The sequence below is a fragment of the Procambarus clarkii genome, chromosome 8 (assembly GCF_040958095.1).
Source record: "Procambarus clarkii isolate CNS0578487 chromosome 8, FALCON_Pclarkii_2.0, whole genome shotgun sequence".
In the NCBI taxonomy this organism is placed as follows: Eukaryota; Metazoa; Arthropoda; class Malacostraca; order Decapoda; family Cambaridae; genus Procambarus; species Procambarus clarkii.
In genome coordinates, this window is record NC_091157.1 from 42,023,399 (window position 1) to 42,045,144 (window position 21,746).

A 21,746-nucleotide genomic window follows, 5' to 3' on the forward strand; every position below is an offset into this window, starting at 1 on the left:
TATGGCATCATTAAATGAAGGAAACCTACTGTTCTGGGCTTCAACAAGTGGTGGAGCCAACAGAAAACATTGTCATGATTTTTTATCAAAACATTCAGCTTATAAAGGAAGATGAATCTGGAATGTCTCCTATGTGGTCCATAGAATTACACAATGCCACCCAAAGTTACCCAATGTTAGCCAAAGTCTCCTAGCATTACATAAGTAATTAAGAAATGTGGTATATTTACCACAAATATACAGTACCACAAATAATATAATGTTGGTGATGATTACAGAACATGAAAAAAACTAATTCTTAATCTGAAATAACCTTATTTCATAACAAAATTAAAGGAAAATATATGACAGGTGATGCAACATGAAGGCGACAATCAAAGCGACAATGTTGTGGAGCGTTATGCTAAATATTGTTATAAATATGCATTCTACTAGTTAATATCACCAATTAAATTTGCGACAATTTGAACAGTAAAGTACGACAATGGATCACTGTGAACAGGAGGCTGATATGCCAGCAAACTCTCTCCAGGCAACAATATATCTCGGACAAGTTGCTCTACAACACTGTCGCTTGGATCGTTGACTTCCAATGGCATCACCGAGCCATATTCTTGTCTCAACCCTCAGTTAACACCACCATACTCACCTACACATCATTCCAAGATCCTATGTGGAGAAACATCTGGACACTTGGTGAGTGCCCATATTTATTGTTGCTTTATTACCAGTATTCTGTGGTGTTTTGTTTAAAGTACATATCAGTGAAACAATAATGTACTGTTATGTACTTTTGTAAAACTACCACTTGATTTTTAACATTAAATAGTATGATGTCCAGTACACAAATATTTTGTGCCAGATATGTTAATATAACTGTACTACCTGAGTATGATGAAGCAGGGGCCCCCAAAAAGATGAAATTATATACAAAATCACTTACCTGTGAAAGAATGTAATGTTGCATGGCCATTTCACATTCACCTGCTATGACATCATCCTTTTTCTGAAGCACAATAGCTGCTGCTATATACATTGGCATGAGATACGGTGAAGCCAAAAAGAAGTCGTATAATCTCACAACATTTCGGTAGTCGGAAAGAGTGTGAGCAAACCAAGTAATGAGCCAAGGTAAGCAGAATACTGTTCCAACACCAGATCTGAAATTTTAAAAAGCCGCTATCACCAATAAATATTTAGTAGCATGGAAGTATACTATAAAATGAAGGAGTTAATTTGTATTACAGTATGTTTTCCCCCATGGAAATATTATCATTGGGGAAAAGGGAGACCCTTCCCTATTATTTGTCATTCTTTTTTTTGTCACTCGTAACCTTGTGTGTCTGTATGTTTCAACTTGTATGTATATATTTCTTTCACACTTTTCGTATATGCTGAATGTAATCCTCTTTCCTTTTCCACATTCTTGATTTGTGTTGAAAACATACGCTTCATTTTTACAACAGCGAATGCAGCCTGTAGAATTTTATGACAAATGCTTGAAGTACGTACTGTACTTCAAGTCTTCAATAAGTCATAAGTCATGGAAAATTTACAAATGGTTGAGTTCTCAAGGATGAAGTTTCAAGAGGAAGCAAGGCATCAGACTGTTATAAATAATAACAGTAACTAGTAATGTAAAGGATAACCAAATGAGTGTGAAATAACAAAATAATGAATACAAAAACACTACCAACTATCATTAACTATTATCACCTCTAATATGCTTCCCACTTTCATAAGAGGTTGAAACACCTGTCAAGAAATAATGGAAATGTATTGCCCAGACAAGGGTAAAAATATAAAAAATGCAACGCTCAATATTTCTTACCATTATCCATACTCATTATCATCACAAGCAACTAGTGCCACTATATACTAGCTAGACATCCTTAGTAGTAAATCTGTGATCATATAAACCACGTGTAAATACACATTACTTGTTATATAAACTCTCAAAATATTCTCTATAAAAATATAATATAAATATAATATGTTGTAGGGCCAACACTGGTGGCTGACCAGTTTGGTAGTGACTTTGGCAGGCTCGTTGATATTCATTTATTTTACCTCTGATTTCTCGGGTCGGTTTATATTGGTGGGAAGTCTTAGTGGCGGATTTTTCACAGGTGGCCTCAGTTGCGAGCTGGATGCGGTTGTGGATGGTGTTTACGGCTTGGTCAATTGTTTGGGTGGGGAGGTTGTCGAACTCAATGATGAGGTCGTCAGCGAGGAAGGTGTGATAGGCCCGGGTTCCCATGGTTTCCAGCCTGGGCCTGGAAGGAGCCACAAATCGGAAGGGGGTAGCTTGAAGGGTGGTAACCACAGGGATGTGGTCTGACCCCATGTTCTTGCCTGGAGTCACTCTGCAGTGGAACAGGTTGCAGTTTCTGTTTGTCAGTACTATGTCAGAGGTGCCCCTCACATTGCCAGCAAAGAATGTCATGAAATGGGGGCCTTGGAAGGAGCATTGAATAAGGCCTGATGGTGGGCATTCAGGTCTCCTGCGATTATAGTTGGGAGGTTCCTATCGAGCAGCCTGTTGAGTGAAATAGAGGGGAGGTAGGCGAGTCTAGGTGGTAGATATGCGGTGCAGACGATTAGGGGGAAGTGTGAGGTGGTGAATTCTATTGCAAGGAAGTGGTCATCTTCTATGAGGATAAGCCGGTAGGAAAGTCCTCTTTTTACTAGGATTGCCACCCACTGTGCATCCCCCCCTGTTGATTTCCCTAGTGGAATATCCCCAAAGAGAGATGTGCTGGTCCTGTCTGGCCACTGTTTCGCTGAGTAAGATAATGTCTGGGTTAAGTCTGGCTACCTCCAGGGTGAGGGGGTCTCTGTTGTTGAAGTAATGTCTGATATTCACTTGAAGGATTGTGATCCCCGTTATTGGTTGTGCGCCGTATGAGTTTGTTTAGCTCGATTGCCAGTGTTGTTAACTTTGGTTTGGCTTCTGATGTGTGTGAAGGTGGAGGATAGGTCTTTTGGGCCAGGGATCATGTTTCCGGCACCGGCAGGGGGTTGGTTGGGGTTTTCCGCATGTTGCCATGCAATTGGGGGTCTTCGTTACTGTTACTGTCATCAACGTTCATGTCTGAAGTGCTAGAGCCACTGTCAGATGGAGTATTGAGGGGGGGGGGGGGTCACCTGCCCTTACCTTGTCCTCAGGGGATGAGCTTGAGCTACGAGTGTTAGCCCTGAGCCTCTTGGAGCTGCGGTGTGTGGGGCGCTGTATGCGTCTAGGGTGTCTTATGGCAAGGGTGTATGCCAAGGCTCCGACCATAATATGGAGTGGTTCTACTGTAGTAATACTGGACCTGGGTGTTTGCCAGGTTGTCGGGGTGGAGGGGCCGGGGTGATTCTGGGAGTTTGGTGTCTCTTGGGTGTTGGCTGTGGCCTGGGAGCAGAGAGTACTTGGGAGGGGGTTGTTGGGTTGTACTTGGGAGGGGGTTGTTGGGTTGTGCTTGGGCCTGGTCGGTGGCTGTTGTGCTGTTAGTAGACAGATAGGAGAGCAAGTCCTCGGACATGTGGACAGGGAACAGGCCATTGCCCTTCCTGAGTGAGTTCTAGAAACCCCGGAGCTTCACTGGGTTGTTGGGAAATGTGATTTGGGTAAATGCTAGGAGTTCCGCTCCTGAGCTGGGCTTAGGATCGGGGTTTGTTGCAAGGAGGTTAGATGTTGGGGCCTGTTGGGGTTGGTTCTGGGTTTGCCCTGGTATAACCATGGGGTCAGTGAGGTGTTGGTTGCTCTGGTGTCCCCCTTGGGCGACCGACTGGGCCTGCAACCCTGGAAATTGGGCTTCTTGTTGGTTGGGGTCACCTCAGGCATTTATTGGTGAAGTACAGGCAGGAATGGCGACTGCTGCTTGTTGACGGGCAGCTGTCACCGTTTCTTGTGCTTGCTTGATTGCATCCTGTCTATGAGAACATAGGTGGGAGATTACTATGTGGGCACCATTGCATAGTGCACACTTGGTCGTTGGGCTTGTGCATTCTTTGTAGTTGTGTTCATCTGCACACCTACTGCACTTGTATGCCAAATGGATACAATGTTGCATGCCAAATGGATCTCAATGTTGCATGCACTGGAGTAGTGGTCATACTGGAAGCATTTGAAGCATTGTTTGAGCTTGTGAAACCTCTGTATGGTGATTTAGTCAGGGTCAGACTTGATGCCAAAGGCAGAAAAGCCTAAGTTGCAAGCTTTTGTTGCTTGCTCCAGTGAGACAAGAGTTAGCTTCAGAACTTGGTTGTTGTTGGATTGAGTTGTGAATCTGTGGGCCTGAATTATTTTAAAATTCCTGTTTTTTGTCTCAATTTCTGCAGATATCTCGTCATTTGAGTGTTCCATGATGACGATGATGTGGATTCTATGTACAAAGATGGTGCGTTTGGCTTGGAACTCGACTAGGGGGTAAGCTGAGATCTTCTGTTCCCATAGTTTGTGCAGGCTGTCGGTCGAAAGGAGTTTTGGAAGGTCTGCAATGAGTACCAGCAAGATGGCTCCATTCGTTATTTTTAACATATTTTTGTAGGTAATCTGGGTGATCCCGTGAATCACCTCAAGTAGTTGAGCTAGAGATCGAATCTGGCCAGATTCGTCAGTGAATCTGACTTTGGTCACCATGGCCCTGTGGAGCCAGGAAGCCTAGTCTAATCTATACTATGGTAGGTGGTTGTGTTGTGTCTAGGTAGACTAAGTGGCTGGTGGGTGTTAGTTCGGCCGTGGCCGCTAACTTCTAGTTGTTAGGCAACTAGAGCTACTTGAACAGTTGATAATTGAACCTATCAGTAGCCTAAACCTGCTACAAGGCTGTTAGTTGCAAAATCAAACCTCCGCGAGAATTTCAAGAATCCAGTTTTGGCTACCCTTCGGGAATGATCATTTGGAATGGTGAAATACAGGAGGTAGAAACAGTTTGGAAAGACAGCCTTATTCACATCTTAATTCTATGGTTAGTAGGTTGTGCATTGTGTACTGTGTGTGTAATTACCTAAGTGTAGTTACAGGATGAGAGCTACGCTCGTGGTGTCCCGTCTTCCCAGCACTCTTTGTCATATAACGCTTTGAAACTACTGACGGTCTTGGCCTCCACCACCTTCTCACCTAACTTGTTCCAACCGTCTACCACACTGTTTGCGAAAGTGAATTTTCTTATATTTCTTCGGCATCTGTGTTTAGCTAGTTTAAATCTATGACCTCTTGTTCTTAACCCTCAAACCGCTAGGGGCCCAAATGGAATTCACACCCACAGGCGCAACAAAAAAAAAAAATTCCAAAAAATTCTTTCGTCTTATAGAAGTGTTCATTTTTGTTCCCTGATCACGGAAAAAATAACAAAAAAATCGTAGGTGGCATATTTTAGCCGCAATAGGGTAGGGAAGTGTGGCAAAAAAGGGGCATTGGCAGAGCCTTCGCCAGACGAGGTCTACTCCGCCCGAGCTGTCAGACAGCAGTTGCCACAAATATATTATTACCTAATTATTTCAATGTCTCCGATTGATTTTTTCTTAGTTTTTTTGCAGTAATATTATTCCATACAGTGAATTGTGGTATATTTATATTATAAAATGTGTGAACCATCGCTGTACTCAAAATTATGGTGTGCATATTAGTGATTCAATTATTATGTTCATAAAACAATAAACAAATAGTTTTGCTGTTGTTACACTATATACACAGGTTATATATAAGTATTTGCATGTTTTGTACACCATAACGAACTACTAAGTTGGTCTTTGAGTCAAAAAGCAACGAGGAGTGACCGCCAAACACCAGCGAGCCACTCACTGCCACTCCCTCCCTCAACACCTCCTCACTCACCTCCTACAATACTCTTTCTGTATATATTCACTATACACAGACGTTATATATACGTATTTACATGTTTTGTTCACCATAACTGTACATCTAAGCTTGTATGGTGAGTAAAGGCCACAAAGACGTAGCTACTCACACAGTCAGCTGATCGGCGGCCGCCCTCAAGGCCAGATGCACTAATATTTGTCCTTCAACAATAGTTTGTGGTGTTATTACGCTATATACACATATTATATATAAGTATCTACCTGTTTTATTCACCATACCTGAACAAATAAGCTGGTATGGTGCCCAAAGACCATAGTGGCCATCAGTAAACACCATGCCAAGACGTGCAGACGACGCTCTTCCCTCAACAAAATGGCGGCTCCCAACCTACTCCTCTCGCTGTTATCACACTCTATACACACGTTATATATAAGTATCTACATTTGTGTTCACCATATCGAACCACTAAGCTGGTATGGTGAGTGCAGTCAATAAATGGTGGCCACACACAGTCAGAAGACGACGCCACAACCCTCCCTCGCACAGCCTTACGCCTCCCTCCATGGAGCACAGCGCTAAATATCACCACAATCCTGGTATTATCAGAATCCTGGTCAGTTTTATCACAGTCAGGGGGCTTCAGTAATACTATCACTGCTAAATAATAGCTGTATCATATATATTATGGTATTTGTAGGCGATGCTGTGGTCACAAGCTGAACAGAGGTGCTGTGAGCTCGTGCTGCGTGCGCCAGCCTTGGTGGCTTGCTCAATACTGACGCTGTAACACCCAAGAATGTTGGCCTGGATTTTTTTTCTAGGTGGCATCTGGCAACTATCGGTCGTGGCTGTACTATAGCTGCCCCTATCCCAGGCGGGGAGTTTAAATTATAGCGCTAGACACGAAATCATATATAAATGATGTGCGCGGTTTCGGTTTTGTCACCGATATCATTTATATATGATATGCGCGGTTTGAGGGTTAAAGTTCCAGGTCTCAGGAAATTTTCCCTATCGATTTTATCAATTCCTGTTACTATTTTGTATGTAGTGATCATATTACCTCTTTTTCTTCTGTCTTCTAGTTTTGGCATATTTAATGCTTCTAACCTCTCCTCGTAGCTCTTGCCCTTCAGTTCTGGGAGCCACTTAATAGCATGTCTTTGCACCTTTTCCAGTTTGTTGATGTGCTTTTTTAGATATGGGCACCACACAACTGCTGCATATTCTAGCTTTGGCCTAACAAAAGTCGTGAACAATTTCTTTAGTATATCGCCATCCATGTATTTAAAAGCAATTCTGAAGTTAGAAAGCGTGGCATAGGCTCCTCGCACAATATTCTTTATGTGGTCCTCAGGTGATAGTTTTCTATCTAGAACCATCCCTAGATCACTTTCTTTATCAGAATTCTTTAAAGATTTCTCACATAATATATAGGTTGTGTGGGGTTTATGTTCTCCTATTCCACATTCCATAACATGGCATTTATTAACATTAAATTCCATTTGCCAAGTGGTGCTCCATATACTTATTTTGTCCAGGTCATCTTGAAGGGCATGACAATCATCTAAGTTTCTTATCCTTCCTATTATCTTAGCATCATCAGCAAACATGTTCATATAATTCTGAATACCAACTGGTAGATCATTTATGTAGACAATAAACATCACTGGTGCAAGAACTGAGCCCTGTGGTACTCCACTTGTGACATTTCTCCAGTCCAGTACATTGCCTCTGATTACTGCCCTCATTTTTCTATCAGTCAGAAAATTTTTCATCCATGTTAAAAGCTTACCTGTCACCCCTCCAATATTTTCCAGTTTCCAGAACAACCTCTTATGTGGAACTCTGTCGAAAGCCTTTTTTAGGTCCAGATAGATGCAGTCAACCCAACCATCTCTTTCCTGTAATATCTCTGTGGCTCGATCATAGAAACTGAGTAAATTTGATACACATGATCTTCCAGATCGAAAACCATACTGTCTGTCTGATATTATATAATTTCTCTCCAGGTGTTCTACCCATTTAGTTTTGATTAGTTTTTTCAATTGTGACGATAATCTCCTTCAAGAGATTGAGCCTGCTCTTCCCTTCATAATTACGTCTTCACAATTATATAAAAAGACTATGGAAGAGATGTCCAACAACGACAACAACACCAGCAAGGCTTGCCAGGGTGAGCAAAACGTATGCAGCCAGCCACCTGTTCGGACCCAAATCACCAAACTACCCGTTGATCGCTACGACTCCGCTGATTGGTCGCCGGTCTGGCTGCACCTGCCTCGCCCCCCCCCCAATACTACTTGATGTCTGGGGTCGCCCCAACCCCAGACTTCAGAATGTTCAGTGCTTTCGTAGCCAGCACTCCTCCCAGCTAGACGTTAGCGTGTACTGAGAGAGGTGGTGGCTTTAAGCCAATATTCCAGCACCTCCCACTTACCTTTGTGTTGCACTTCTTGTTATTTTGCCTTAACGTAACTTTTCATTGTGTCATTTAAGTATTCTTATTATTTTGATTCATTGATTTTATTATAAGAATTTGTTTGTGCATTATTTTCATGTTTTGATTTATTTAACGTAATTAAAATTTCATTGTTAAAGTTTACTTGTGTTTTGTGTGTCTTCTCCTTACCTTACCACAGACGAAGTTCCAGTTTTTCTATTTTTTTTTTATAACTATGTGACGAGGCCATACCCCTAGCCTTAAACAGCCGAACACCAACGCGTTACCGTCACAAGTTATATGGGGGCCTGTCCTAGGAGCTTCACTCAGGTACTGGTGCCAAGTGGTAATTTATGGTAAGCGTATTTAACTTTGTTAACGTAGCTTTACTATTTTTCATTCAATTTCATTTTTTATAAGGTGCGGTGTATTGTGCATTACGAGAGTAACATATAGTGAAGGTGAGACAACTTTGGATTACGTGGTGACTGTAGGCCTCAGTCATACTCTTAATTGGTCATCTCTCCCTCCTTGTTATTACTCGTATTTACCATCTATGTCCCTTGAATATTTCTCATTCTGACAGATCATCATATTGGTACCCTGGTACTGTGGTCTGCCCCGGGTCAAGAGTACCCAATCTTCTGCAATCTGACTGTAGGAGGACAAAGAGGGCCATAGTTCCTCTAGCTCGAACTTTAGTTGCTGAATTGGGACCTCAGCAGCAGTTCTCGTCACCAGTTGACACCTCGCACCCCTACACGTCAGTCAGAGATGATGATACATACAACGGTAGGGAATTAGCTTATTTTTTCAGAGCACAAAAGTTCGCTAATTCTGTAAGTATCATATTAAATTCAGTGGGAAAAACTTGCTTTATGTCCTATAGAGACTTGGCAAGGTATGCCTACATCCTTGGACTACCAATTTTACTTTTGAAGCATTTAACTGTTTCATTTGTTTTCGAAACTTTGTTTCATTTGTTAGTAGGATTTTCTTGCCCTTATTCTCTTACATGAGTACCGGGTACAAGATTTCCTGCGCCCTTGATTTAATTTAATCATTTAATATCTTTCACTTAACGTTAATTGTTAAAGATCACACAGGATAGGTACCAGTTGCCACGTTGTCCTGTTTCTGACATTTCATTATTGAACATTCGTGTACCTTTATTTGCTAATTTCACCATGTTTCGTCTCCAAGCTTTCCGTACAAATCCAGCAGGTGAAATAGGGACTTTAAGTCGTGCCAAGAGGACTGAATTACAAACTCTTGCACATGAGTATCAACTAGAAGTTCCCTACCAAGCCAACAAAAATGACCTACACAACCTGTTGCTGGATTACTATTTAGAGCAAGGTAAGATAGACTCTGAAACTCATGAAACTTACTATATTGCAGATAAACCTGACTTGGCAACGCTGAAACTCAAACTAGAGCTGGCCAAGATTGAACGTGAGCAGCAAAGGGAAGCCCTCGAACAACAAGAACGAGCAGCTGCCATACGGAGAGAAGAACAAGAACGTGAGATTGCCTTACTCCAGGAGCGGGAACGCGTACGGCTTGAAACCAAACAACGCGAGTTGGAGATGCAACGCGAACATGACAAGCAACAAGCGACTCTGGCTCTTGAGTGTCGTCAACGGGAATACACGTTGGAAACTTCACACCTCGCTCAACGCCAGCAAGCTACTGCCAATCTTCCCGTCAGTTTTAATATATCACATGCAAGTAAGTTAATGCCATCCTTTGTAGAAGCAGAAGTTGATGTGTTCTTTACCACCTTTGAAACCCTTGCTAATCAACTCAGTTGGCCTGTCGACCAATGGGCAACACTTCTCAGAGTCCATCTTACAGGTAGAGCTGCAGTCACACTCAGTACTTTGGCGTCTGAGAATGACTACTACACTCTGAAACAAGCAGTGTTGGACGCCTACCTCCTCTCTACTGAAAGTTATAGAAGGAAATTCCGTGACCACCTGAAGGCAAGTACCACTACCTTCCTCGAGTTTGCTAACACGAAACGGAGGTATTTCATGAAATGGCTGGAAGCAGCACATGTCTCTACTTTTACAGAACTCGTCAACCTGATGCTTGTTGAAGAATTCTTGAGACGTGTGCCGCCTCCTGTCCGCCTCTACTTAGCAGATAAAGAAGAAACCGACTACCTGAAGTGTGCTAAGTCGGCTGACACTTACAGCCTCATCCACCGGCTGACACCTGAACCATCCTCCAGTAAGAAGTCGTGGTACAGTTACGAGAAGGTGAGCCCCGATCAAGCTGGTTCACAACTGTACTGCAAGTATTGTAGACTCTATGGACATACCATAGACAAGTGTGGTAAGTCTCAATACAAGGGAACCACTGACCAACAACGACCCAAACCAACTCCTCCTAAGTCCGGTAAGCCTGTGATGAATGTTGGTGTTGATGTTAATGATCTTTCTCTTTTCAGTAACCACCTGTATACTGGAACTGTCTCTGCCAACGGTTCAAATCCGGAGGGACGTTTCAAATTGAAGATCTTGAGGGACACAGCGGCTCTACAATCGATCATCTTGAAGTCGGCTGTGCCCAACATAGTCTACACCGGGGAAACAGTCTTCATCACTGACCTCACTGCTACCACTCCATACCCTCTCGCCAGAGTCCACCTGGATTGTCCCTACGTGAACGGGGAAGTCCAAGTCGCCGTCAGGGAAAAGCCTTTTCCCATGCCTGGAGTGCAACTTCTCCTAGGCAACGACTTGGCAGAAGACCTGCAACCGACCAACCTGATCGTCATGGACAAACCCCAGGTGTGTAACTCTGTGCCAATAAATCCTATTCTTGAGTATGTTCCAGCAGAGGTTCAAGAGAGTGATGAAGTTTCTCCTCCGGTTCTCGTGACCACCCGTGCACAAGCCGCACGTCCACAGCCAGCTGACTCTACTGCTACCGCTGTCCCTCAAGACCCTCAGAAACTACCCCCGCATCTGACCAAGTTGGAGTTCCGTAAGTTGCAGAGGGAAGATCTTACTTTAACACCATTGTTTTTCCAGGCTGAGACTCAACCCGACAGTATTCCTGGGTTCTTCCTAGAGAACGACTTGCTCTACCGCAGATATAGACCCAGTAAACTGAAGGAGGAGGACGATTGGGCCAACATCGAACAACTAGTGATTCCCACCAGCCTGCGGCCCACTATTCTACACCTGGCCCACGGAGCATTCTCCCACTACGGCTTCAACAAGACACCATGGGATTCGCCAAGACTACTACTGGCCAGGTATGGTAAATAACGTCAAACAGTACGTAAAACAGTGTCATACATGTCAGATGGCAGGCAAACCGAACGTCTCCATTCCCAGAGCACCACTGATTCCCATACAGGTGCCTGCGGAACCTTTCCACAGACTCATAATAGACTGTGTTGGTCCTTTACCTCGGACCAGTTCAGGTAACGCCTACATCCTAACCATCCTGTGTCCTACCACCAGATTTCCCATAGCAGTTCCAGTGAAGAATATCACGGCTGCTACGGTTATCAAACATCTATTGAAGATCTTCACTCAATACGGATTTCCCAGGGAGATTCAAAGTGACTGTGGCACCAACTTCACCAGTGATCTCTTCAAAAGGACACTGGAGGAGTTCAACATCAAACAGGTATTGTCCAGCCCCTATCATCCTGCTTCACAGGGTTCTCTTGAACGTAGTCATCAGACCATCAAAGCACTCTTGAAAAAGTTTTGTAGTGAAACCTCAAAGGATTGGGATAAGCAGATTGACCTAATAATGTGTATTTTCAGAAGTCTCCCCAATGAGTCCCTAGGAGTATCTCCTTATGAGATGCTCTACGGCCGTAAGTGCCGTACTCCCCTTAAGGCTTTCAAAGACTCTCTCAGAGATGCCACCTTCAGTGAGCATCAGAATGTGCCCCAGTTTCTTCAAAACCTTCAGCACATTCTAGAGAGAGTCCACCGCTTTGCCCATGATAATCTATTGAAAGCCCAGGTGAGAATGAAGACTCATTACGACCAGACCAGCAAAGTAAGAAAATTCAAGCCGGGAGACTTCGTCCTTGCTTATTTCCCTATCCCAGGTTCACCTTTACAAAACAGATTTTCAGGACCCTACTGCGTCAAAGAGTGCAGGAATAATAATAATTATGTGATAGAGACTCCAGATAGGCGGCGGAAGACCCAGCTGTGCCACGTCAACCTCCTGAAGCAATATAATGGTACTCCTCCCACTGTCTTGACTAACTATTCCACATTCACAGAACCCTACATCCACAGTGAGACCTTCCCAGCTTCTCCTCCCGAAAGCACTGACAAGGAGTCAGCGCTTTCTAATTCCGAAATCCTTAATGATCTTCCCAAATGCTTTCAGGATAATACTCGTGCTCCTATGCCCTCTTCTAATTCCACTCTCACCTCGTCAGATAAGCCCTACATCCTCCATGTCGACGCCAATGGTACCGACGTTGGTGGTGTCGTGATGCAGCAACGAGGCGAGAAGAATTCACCTGTCAGCGACTACTGCTACAAGGAACGACGGAACAATTGGCAAGGAGCTACTCTTCCTCATCCTGAAGCTTCAGCACTTCACTCCACACCTGAAAAGTGCTCGGTCCACCATCAATACGGACCACACCACCCTACACCTCCTGCAGCACGCCCACTTCTCATCTCAACGTCTTCTACTATGGGCTTGCTAACTGCAGAAATTCAACCTGGAGACACGCTATACCAAGAGTCTGACAACATCTTAGCCCATGATCTCTCCAGAGTTTATGAAGTAGAAGCAACTCCATCTAATACTCCACCACATAACGACGTACTTCTTCCAGAACCGCAGGCTTCGGGGGAGAGTTGTGACGATAATCTCCTTCAAGAGATTGAGCCTGCTCTTCCCTTCATAATTACGTCTTCACAATTATATAAAAAGACTATGGAAGAGATGTCCAACAACGACAACAACACCAGCAAGGCTTGCCAGGGTGAGCAAAACGTATGCAGCCAGCCACCTGTTCGGACCCAAATCACCAAACTACCCGTTGATCGCTACGACTCCGCTGATTGGTCGCCGGTCTGGCTGCACCTGCCTCGCCCCCCCCCCAATACTACTTGATGTCTGGGGTCGCCCCAACCCCAGACTTCAGAATGTTCAGTGCTTTCGTAGCCAGCACTCCTCCCAGCTAGACGTTAGCGTGTACTGAGAGAGGTGGTGGCTTTAAGCCAATATTCCAGCACCTCCCACTTACCTTTGTGTTGCACTTCTTGTTATTTTGCCTTAACGTAACTTTTCATTGTGTCATTTAAGTATTCTTATTATTTTGATTCATTGATTTTATTATAAGAATTTGTTTGTGCATTATTTTCATGTTTTGATTTATTTAACGTAATTAAAATTTCATTGTTAAAGTTTACTTGTGTTTTGTGTGTCTTCTCCTTACCTTACCACAGACGAAGTTCCAGTTTTTCTATTTTTTTTTTATAACTATGTGACGAGGCCATACCCCTAGCCTTAAACAGCCGAACACCAACGCGTTACCGTCACACAATACTTTCACTATTACACTTGTCAATGATACAGCTCTATAATTGAGGGGGTCTTCCCTGCTTCCACTTTTGTAGATTGGAACTATGTTAGCCTGTTTCCACACGTCTGCTACAATTCCTGTACACAGGGATGCCTGAAAAATCAGGTGAAGTGGAATGCTGAGCTCAGATGCACATTCTCTCAGAACCCATGGTGAAACTCCATCTGGGCCAGCTGCTTTGTTCTTACTGAGCTCCTTTAGCATATTTTCCACTTCATCTCTAGACATCTCTATCCACTCTATGTTGTTCTGTGGAATTCTTATTGTATCTGGTTCTCTGAAGATTTCATTTTGTACAAACACACTTTGGAACTTTTCATTCAGTGTTTCACACATTTCCTTTTCATTTTTCGTGAATCTGCTTCCCATTTTCAACCTCTGGATATTATCCTTTACCTGCAATTTGTTGTTTATGAATTTGTAGAATAGGCCCGGTTCTGTTTTACATTTATCCGCTATCCCTTTTTCAAAATTTCTTTCTGCCTCTCTCCTTACTGCCGTATAGTTATTTCTCACATCTTTGTATCGCTGGTATGTTTGGGGGTTTGGCCTCTTCCTATACTGATTCCATTTTTGTGTCTTTTGGTCTCTGGCCCTCTCACAATTTCTGATGAACCAATCCTGTTTTCTGGCCCTGCATCTCTGTTTTGGTATGAATGTTTTTATGCCTTCCTCGTATATTTTTAAAAATTTGGCATACATTTCATTTACTTCCTTGCCTAGGAACAAGTCTGTCCAATTACACTCATTAAAAAAATTTTGAAGTTCCCCATAGTGACCTCTCCTTAAATCGAGTTTATCAACTGTTTCAATGTCCCCATTTTCTTCTAGATGATATCTTAAAGCATAATCAATGTCCAACAGGACCTGATCACTCTTTCCCAAGGGAGGAAGGGACTGAATGTCAAATATCTCTTCTTCTTTCCTGGTGAATACTAGATCCAGTACTGACGGTTCATCTCCTTCCCTCATTCTTGTGGCCTGCTTTATGTGTTGATACAAGAATGTCTCCAGAATGAGGTTCACAAATCTGCATGTCCAAAAGTCCTCCATTCTTGCTTCATAGGCCTCCCAGTCTATTGCTTTAAAGTTGAAGTCCCCCAGTATCAACAGTCTTGATTTATCCTTATCTGCTTGTACAGTAATATCTCTCATGACCATTATGAGGCCCTCTCGTTTGTCATCCAGTTCTTCCTTTGTCCATGTGTTGCTTGCTGGTGGGCTGTAGGCATTTAAAATTATCAGCTTATCATCCTGATTCCAGATCTACAATGCCATTATGTCAATATGTGTGTGTGTGAGGGGGGGGGGAGAAGGATGAGGATGGGTGAGTTGATTTTAGTTGGACATCATTCTGCTGTAAGCGTTTGTAGAGCTGGGCTGGGTCACAGTTCAATTGTCAAGGCCTCAATGGTGCGACTTGGCTACAAGAGAACTTGTAGCCGACTGACTGTAGGTGGGTCTGGCAGCTCAGCAGCCGGCTGGCTGTGATTGGCTGGTTGGAGCAACAATCGTGAGTGAGGGGGGTGGAGCCTACACGTGGATGTTGCTGGAGGTGAGGCGGGAGCTCCTGGGAGCACGTCTGCTCTCGACGGCTGCTGGCTGGTGAGTCCGGTTCATCCAATTCATATGCATATCCCATTTTATCACTCCCCTTGCCATATCTGTTGACCTAAAACCTATTTCCTTACATGAATTCTTTAGTCTTCTCGCAAAATTTGTAGGCTAAATGTTGCCTAGCTTCACTTACTCCATCTGTTACTACTGAATCTATTTGCCACGTATTGCTCCATGCACTAGTATTGTCTAAGTTATTTTGGTGAATATGATAATTGTCTAGGCTATTTATTCTGCCCAGAAGCTTAGCATCATTTTCAAACATGTTCACATAAATCTATATCTGTTCAGGCAGCTCATTTACATATATAGTACAGTACAATGGACATTAATGGCAGTAGTACTGAGCCTTGTAAGACTACACTAGTGACATTCCTCAACTACAATTAATTTCCTCTTAAAAAAAAAACCAAGGGTTGTATGTAATGAAACACCAATTTTGATGGGAGCCCAAGTTGGCTCCCTAAAGCTACTATACTGATATAGTGCCAAACTACTAAGTGCCATCAGTTGCAGAGTTCTTTTAGGCCTACCAGGGACAGTAAGCCAAAACCTGGCCACCCCTCTAGAGGTATGCAGGGAGCGGTGGAAGTTATGATAAAAATTTCTCTTGAATTTATTCATGTCTGCCTCCAGCACGGAAGGCACCCAGAAAGTCAAAAAATAAGACAGACCACTGCTCCTGATAAGCGAGACTGAAGCCTCAGAACTGCCTAAAGAACTCCCCCAACAATGTAAACAAACAATACAAAATTTATGAAACTAGCAGTAGATCATTTGCCCCACCTTCCCCTTGGTTTGGGGGGGGGGGGGCAGGAGGGAGGCAGCCAGGGGTTAGCCAGCTGCTCCATCCTCAGTTCTATGATGATTTCAGCTTGCCCGAAACGCCATGCGTACTACTGGCTTTAGGTATTGTATGTACTAGCTCTATCTATAAATCAATCAGAATGTTTGTAACTCTGCATCTATGTATGTACTTTTCCTAAATAAAATATTATTATTATTATTATGATGGAAACACCTCCCAATGTCCTAGGAGGAGAGGGATGTCAGGGAGCCCAATGGAGCTCACCCAGAAATTGGTATTTCATTACATTCAATGCTGGTTTTCTGGGGGGGGGGAAGCCCTTGTGGCTCCTTAGAGCTATTACCCACAAAGAAGGGACAACTGGGCAACAACCAGGGAGGAGGAAGCACCGCAGGAAACAAAACACAATAAGACATATGATCACAAACGTGAATTGAAACTACACAATGTTGCCAGGGACTAAGCACAGATACAAGACACTGAGCTGCTAAAACGTAGGAGTTCAACTCCCAAAATACCTGTGCCCAAAAAGCCACCCAGAATCTATAAACAAGGACAGCCAAAGATCAGCACCCACGAACAAAAGGGTGCAAGAATAGACAGCAGGCTGGCCAAGCAGAATATCCCAGTGGACAACCTGAGAAACCTTGGAACAGGGGCCAATGTGACAATAATCCCCAAAGAGCACACCGAGGCAGAATTGACGGCACAACGGAAGCGGCAAAACTACCACTGAATGACATTACGCATCCCTGGCCCAAACTACCAAGCAGCCAAGACCAGGAGACCACTTTGGAAGCTAACCAACTCTAACTATTCTAGATAGCAAGAGCTGGCAGCAAGGAAACAAGCTGCCCAACAGTGACAAAGAAACAAATGCCGCGACAATGAAATATAACAAACCTGGCCCGAAGGGAACATCATAACCTCAGTAGAAGAAGGAAAGAACACAGCCAAGAGGCAAACAAGCTCAGGCAGCATAAGAGCAGGCTGGATGCGCACCAAACACTCCGCGAAGTGGAGCCGTGGTAGTATCGGCTCCCAGCACAAGCAGCAGCTGCTCCCCCAATGCAGAATGAAACAAAGCAACATGACTCTGCAGAAGACACTAACCATATTACAAAAATGCCTCCTGAATTTATGTAGTGATCCTCCTGAATTATCAACTAGGTGCACAGCCTCCTGGTGATGCACAGGTGTAATTAACAAGTGAATTGCTTCGTGACATGGTGATTTGTTCAGTTCTGTGTCTTTTTATCTCATTTTCTATGCTTTGTTTACCTTGCCCACTTGTCTAGCGGCCTTTTCTTGGTTAGAGAATCTATTATTCTGTGCTGATTTCACCTCTATAGAGTGGTGCCAAGTTTTGGCATCTGCTCTTTGGAAAGTTTAGAATGACTTGCAAGGGCCTGGCATGGATTGACTTGGGATGAGCTATCCAGTTACAGTATCTTATATCATAGAAGCTACATTAACCACTGCACTGTGCACCTGATTTTGGCAAAAACTTTTAATGCAATTGTCAAGGACATATTTTTTTTGTTTTTATAAATATTCAGGTAAAGTTAATGTCAAAATGTTTCCAAACTCAACTATTTCCATTTCAAAACACAAAGAGTAATGAAAACATTAAAAAAAAACATTAAAATATAGCTTAATTAAAAAAAAAAAAGAGATAGCACAACTCTCAGAGCGCCTAAAGGTGCTTTACACAGTGCAGTGGTTAAAAGCTTTCCCAGAAAGGAAATATAAGTTAAATATGCTATAAAAAATGTAAATTAAAATGATAAAATTTTTATTTTTTCTGAAATGAAATAATCAGAATCATAGACTCAATAACTTAAAAGTAGAGTCACTAGTTCTAATGAACATTTATGTAAACTTTACAAAAGGATTAGTCACTTCATTAAACCATGATTTTTATTATTTATGAACAAGCAACTGCTATGTGAAGTATACAAAGGATTTATCATAAATGTGAGCAAAATTAACAATTGCAAACTCATATGGATGGAAATTGCATACCAGTCAACCCTTTTTTCATACTATTTTTTGCATAGGCTTGAGATTATAACGTAAATATACTTACTTTATGAGAAACTGATAAAGTAATGGGTTGGCTCGGTGAAGGATGGGGTAGAGATAGGAGAGGTAGTAAGTGGTCTTCTCCATTGTGGGACGCATGAACTCACTCAGGTGGGTTACAGACAGCGATTCCACCAGTTCAAAGCCCACGTCCTCACCCATTACAAGTAGGAATGTAATTGCCACATCATGGAAACCCTACGAATGATGAACTATTTTAACCCTTAGACCGCGCAATACATACATATATGATTTGACATAAAATAATTTAATATAAGTTTTTAAAACTTGCACAAACACTTTCCAATTTTTTTTTGCATAATCATCTAGGCAAATGCTCTAACTTTGTCTAAATAATTACAGCATAACTTGAAAAACAAGAGAATCAAAATTAATTTTAAAATTGAATATTGAAAACTTCAGATTTTCAATTCAGAATAAAAAATACGAACTATCACCAATTGTTCATTTAATGTTATTCTTCTCTCAGAATTGCATATGATCTTCATTTTCATCAAATTAGAATATAGTTTTCAGTATAGTTAACTGTAAAAAAAAAAAATCGTCAATAGGGCATTTGAAATATGCAGCAAATTTAGAAAAAAAAAAATTAACTCCAAATGTATGAAGTTTGTGAAAAATTTATTCTGAAGGGATTGTAGAACAGACACCTAAGCACACAATATGTCAAAATAGTGAGAATCAGTCAAAAACTGGAATTTTAGAAGCCACTCAAAGTGGAAACTCTAGTTTCAGAGATACAGTAATTGAAGTTGAAGTTATCAACAATGAATAAAGGTACTGGAAGTTTTAATTCCTTAATTTAATTGTATTTTTTAATAAACACTGTTTAGCATTCATTCTCGAATATGTGAAAGTTGTAGGTCAATATGTGTTGAAATGAAGTCAAGAAAAAATTACCCCCAAAAAAACAGCATTGAATGTAATGAAACCCCATTTTCTGGGCAAGTCTCGGAGGCTCCCCGGAGCTATCCAGGCTGAATGGATATGTATAACTTTCTGGCATCAAAGTGCTTGGAGTTCTTGCCTACAGGGGAACATGAGCTAGAACCTGGTCCCCTCAGAGAGACATGAGGAACAATGGCCTATAGAAACCCCCCCATGTGGTTGCGAGCATTCTATGTCTGCCATCGACCAGGATAGGCACCCAGAAAGGTAGGCGCCCAAAAACAAACCCCTATTCTGGTGAAAATATTGCTATTGAAAGCCAAACGAGTGGACAGAACTCCCCAAAAAAATTGTCAAACTATCATGACATCGTCACGTTGTCATGCCACCGTCTGCGCAACCCTCCCCTCCCCAGGAGGGGGAAGGGGGAACCCCAGACCATCCGTGCCGGCAATCCAACCAGCAGTTCTTAGGCTGGATGTCAAAACACACGAATAACACCGCCGACTGGAGGGTGGGAGGGATGCCGGGGAGCCTCCAGGACTCACCCAGAAAATGGCGTTTCATTACATTCAACTTTGGTTTTCTTGGGGAAGCCCCGTCGGCTCCCCGGAGCTACCTCACCACAGATAAGGAAAAAGAAGGAAAGATCCGGGAGGTGGATGCCATGCGCCCTAACCTAAAAAACAAGACCACAGACAAAACTAAAAGACTCTGCAGACAACCCCACAGACCCGAACCCCAGAACAGGAAGGAGGGAATGAAGGGAACCTAGTCAAACCAAAACGTGTCCACAACCCCAGAGGCCAAGACGCGCAGGGAACAGCGAAGAACCGCAACCGAACAATAAAGGAAGCCCCCGACCTGAACAACCAAGCAGCAACCCAAGGACCAAAATGAGGAGAAGAAAGAAAATAGACCATCCGGGCCAACGACTAGGATGGCACCGGAAACGCAAGAGCAGGCCGGAGGTGAAACAACGCCCAAGACAGCAAGCGGAACGGAACAGAAGGAACAGCATCACCGAATGCAAGCTGGAGCGGCTCTGCCACCGCCACCCAAAATCTGGCGACAGTACACGGTACCACACGACGGACCTGGAACAACCCCGAAGGGAAAGATAAAACAACCCTATCAGAGACTGAAGGACCCTTCGCAGTGATAGGACAACCAGAAGAACTACACACCACCCCCGAGACAAAGCACGCAGGCGGGAGATCAACAATGAAGCCACCAGTGCCCACACAAGCGACGAGAAACTAAAAACATAACCCCGAGACACGAAGACTCAAGAGGAAGAACAAACTAGCCCTGAACAGGGTTGGACCGATCAGCAAAAAGAGGCGGAGCCGCAGGAAGACCCACAGAACCGGAACCGAGGAAAGCAGCAGGTCTTGTAAAGGCAGGCAAAAACCAGAAGGAATGGCCAATAGGGAAACCAGGAACCCATCCCCAGAGAGCCAAAAAGGAACCAACCCAGGCAAGCAGACATGCCCTGTCTGGGAGGAACTCCACCCCCCCCCCCCTCAGGACCCCTGAAGGATAAACAAGGCCAAACCCCGAGGGGCCAGGGCCCAGGCAGAGGTCAACAAGAAAAAGGAGCACCACGAATGAAAGCGCGAGATGCGAAGAAAAACAGTGCCCACGCAACCCAAAGGAGCAGCACAACCAGCTCCAGCAGGGAAAAACAAATGCATGCGTCTCCAAGGTATACAGGAGGGGAACTACGCATGACGTGAACCGCAGGAAAACAAAAACACACGTTCCGGAAAAGGAACAAAGAAAAACCGGAGCCAGGACCGGAATCCCAGCTACCCGTCCCAAGAACAGGAACCAGTAGGGCAGGAGCGGTGGACCAGAAGTCCACCACCCCGACAGACAGTGCAACACAGAAGCCTGCAGTGAGATACAAAGAAAAAATTAAGGAACTCGGCACCAAAACCGAATACTGGGGTAGTCCAAAAGCAGGGAACTGAACATGGACAGAGGCCCACCCCAGCACCCAACATCAGTATAGCCAATAAGCACCGACCCAGATACACAGCCATGTGTAACACAGGAGGAAAAAGCAGAAATAGGCAAGGAAAAAACCCGAATATGGACCAAGTAGCAGCCGGAACGCAATGTACATGACCAACCACAAAGTATGGAGTGGGAGGTTGCACAAACACAGAGGGACACCATGGATATCAGGGCGCAACCAGACACCGAAGATAGGCAAGGATGGAGTGTCCAGAGAACAGAGACCAAGCAAAAAAGGAGGGCACAAAAGCACGGACCGAGGGAACGATGGAGTGTCCAAAGAAAGGGAAAAGACCTAGGTGCCGAAAAACCAACAAAAAGCACCAAAATGCGGGGCAGTGCCCTCACAGTACAATAAAGAACAAGAAACACGGACAAAGTAAAGTCACAGAAAACACATGCAAGGTGTCCAGGCAAAACACACAACACCTAACAACCCTGTTAGGAGCCATCGACGCAACCCTGT

General features: G+C 43.5%; 1 protein-coding gene across 2 annotated transcripts in view; it reads right to left on the bottom strand.

Annotated features, from left to right (window-relative positions):
- LOC123759716 (TBC1 domain family member 20) overlaps positions 1-21,746 on the bottom strand; it is a 48,813-nt gene that overhangs the window by 13,514 nt on the left and 13,553 nt on the right. For both annotated transcript variants that reach the window (XM_045744970.2, XM_045744971.2), the window contains exons 5-6: positions 18,354-18,547; positions 944-1,160 (exon numbers count right to left, since the gene is read on the bottom strand). In XM_045744970.2, coding sequence (XP_045600926.1) covers positions 944-1,160; positions 18,354-18,547 — 411 coding nt within the window. The remainder of the gene's footprint in view (positions 1-943; positions 1,161-18,353; positions 18,548-21,746) is intronic.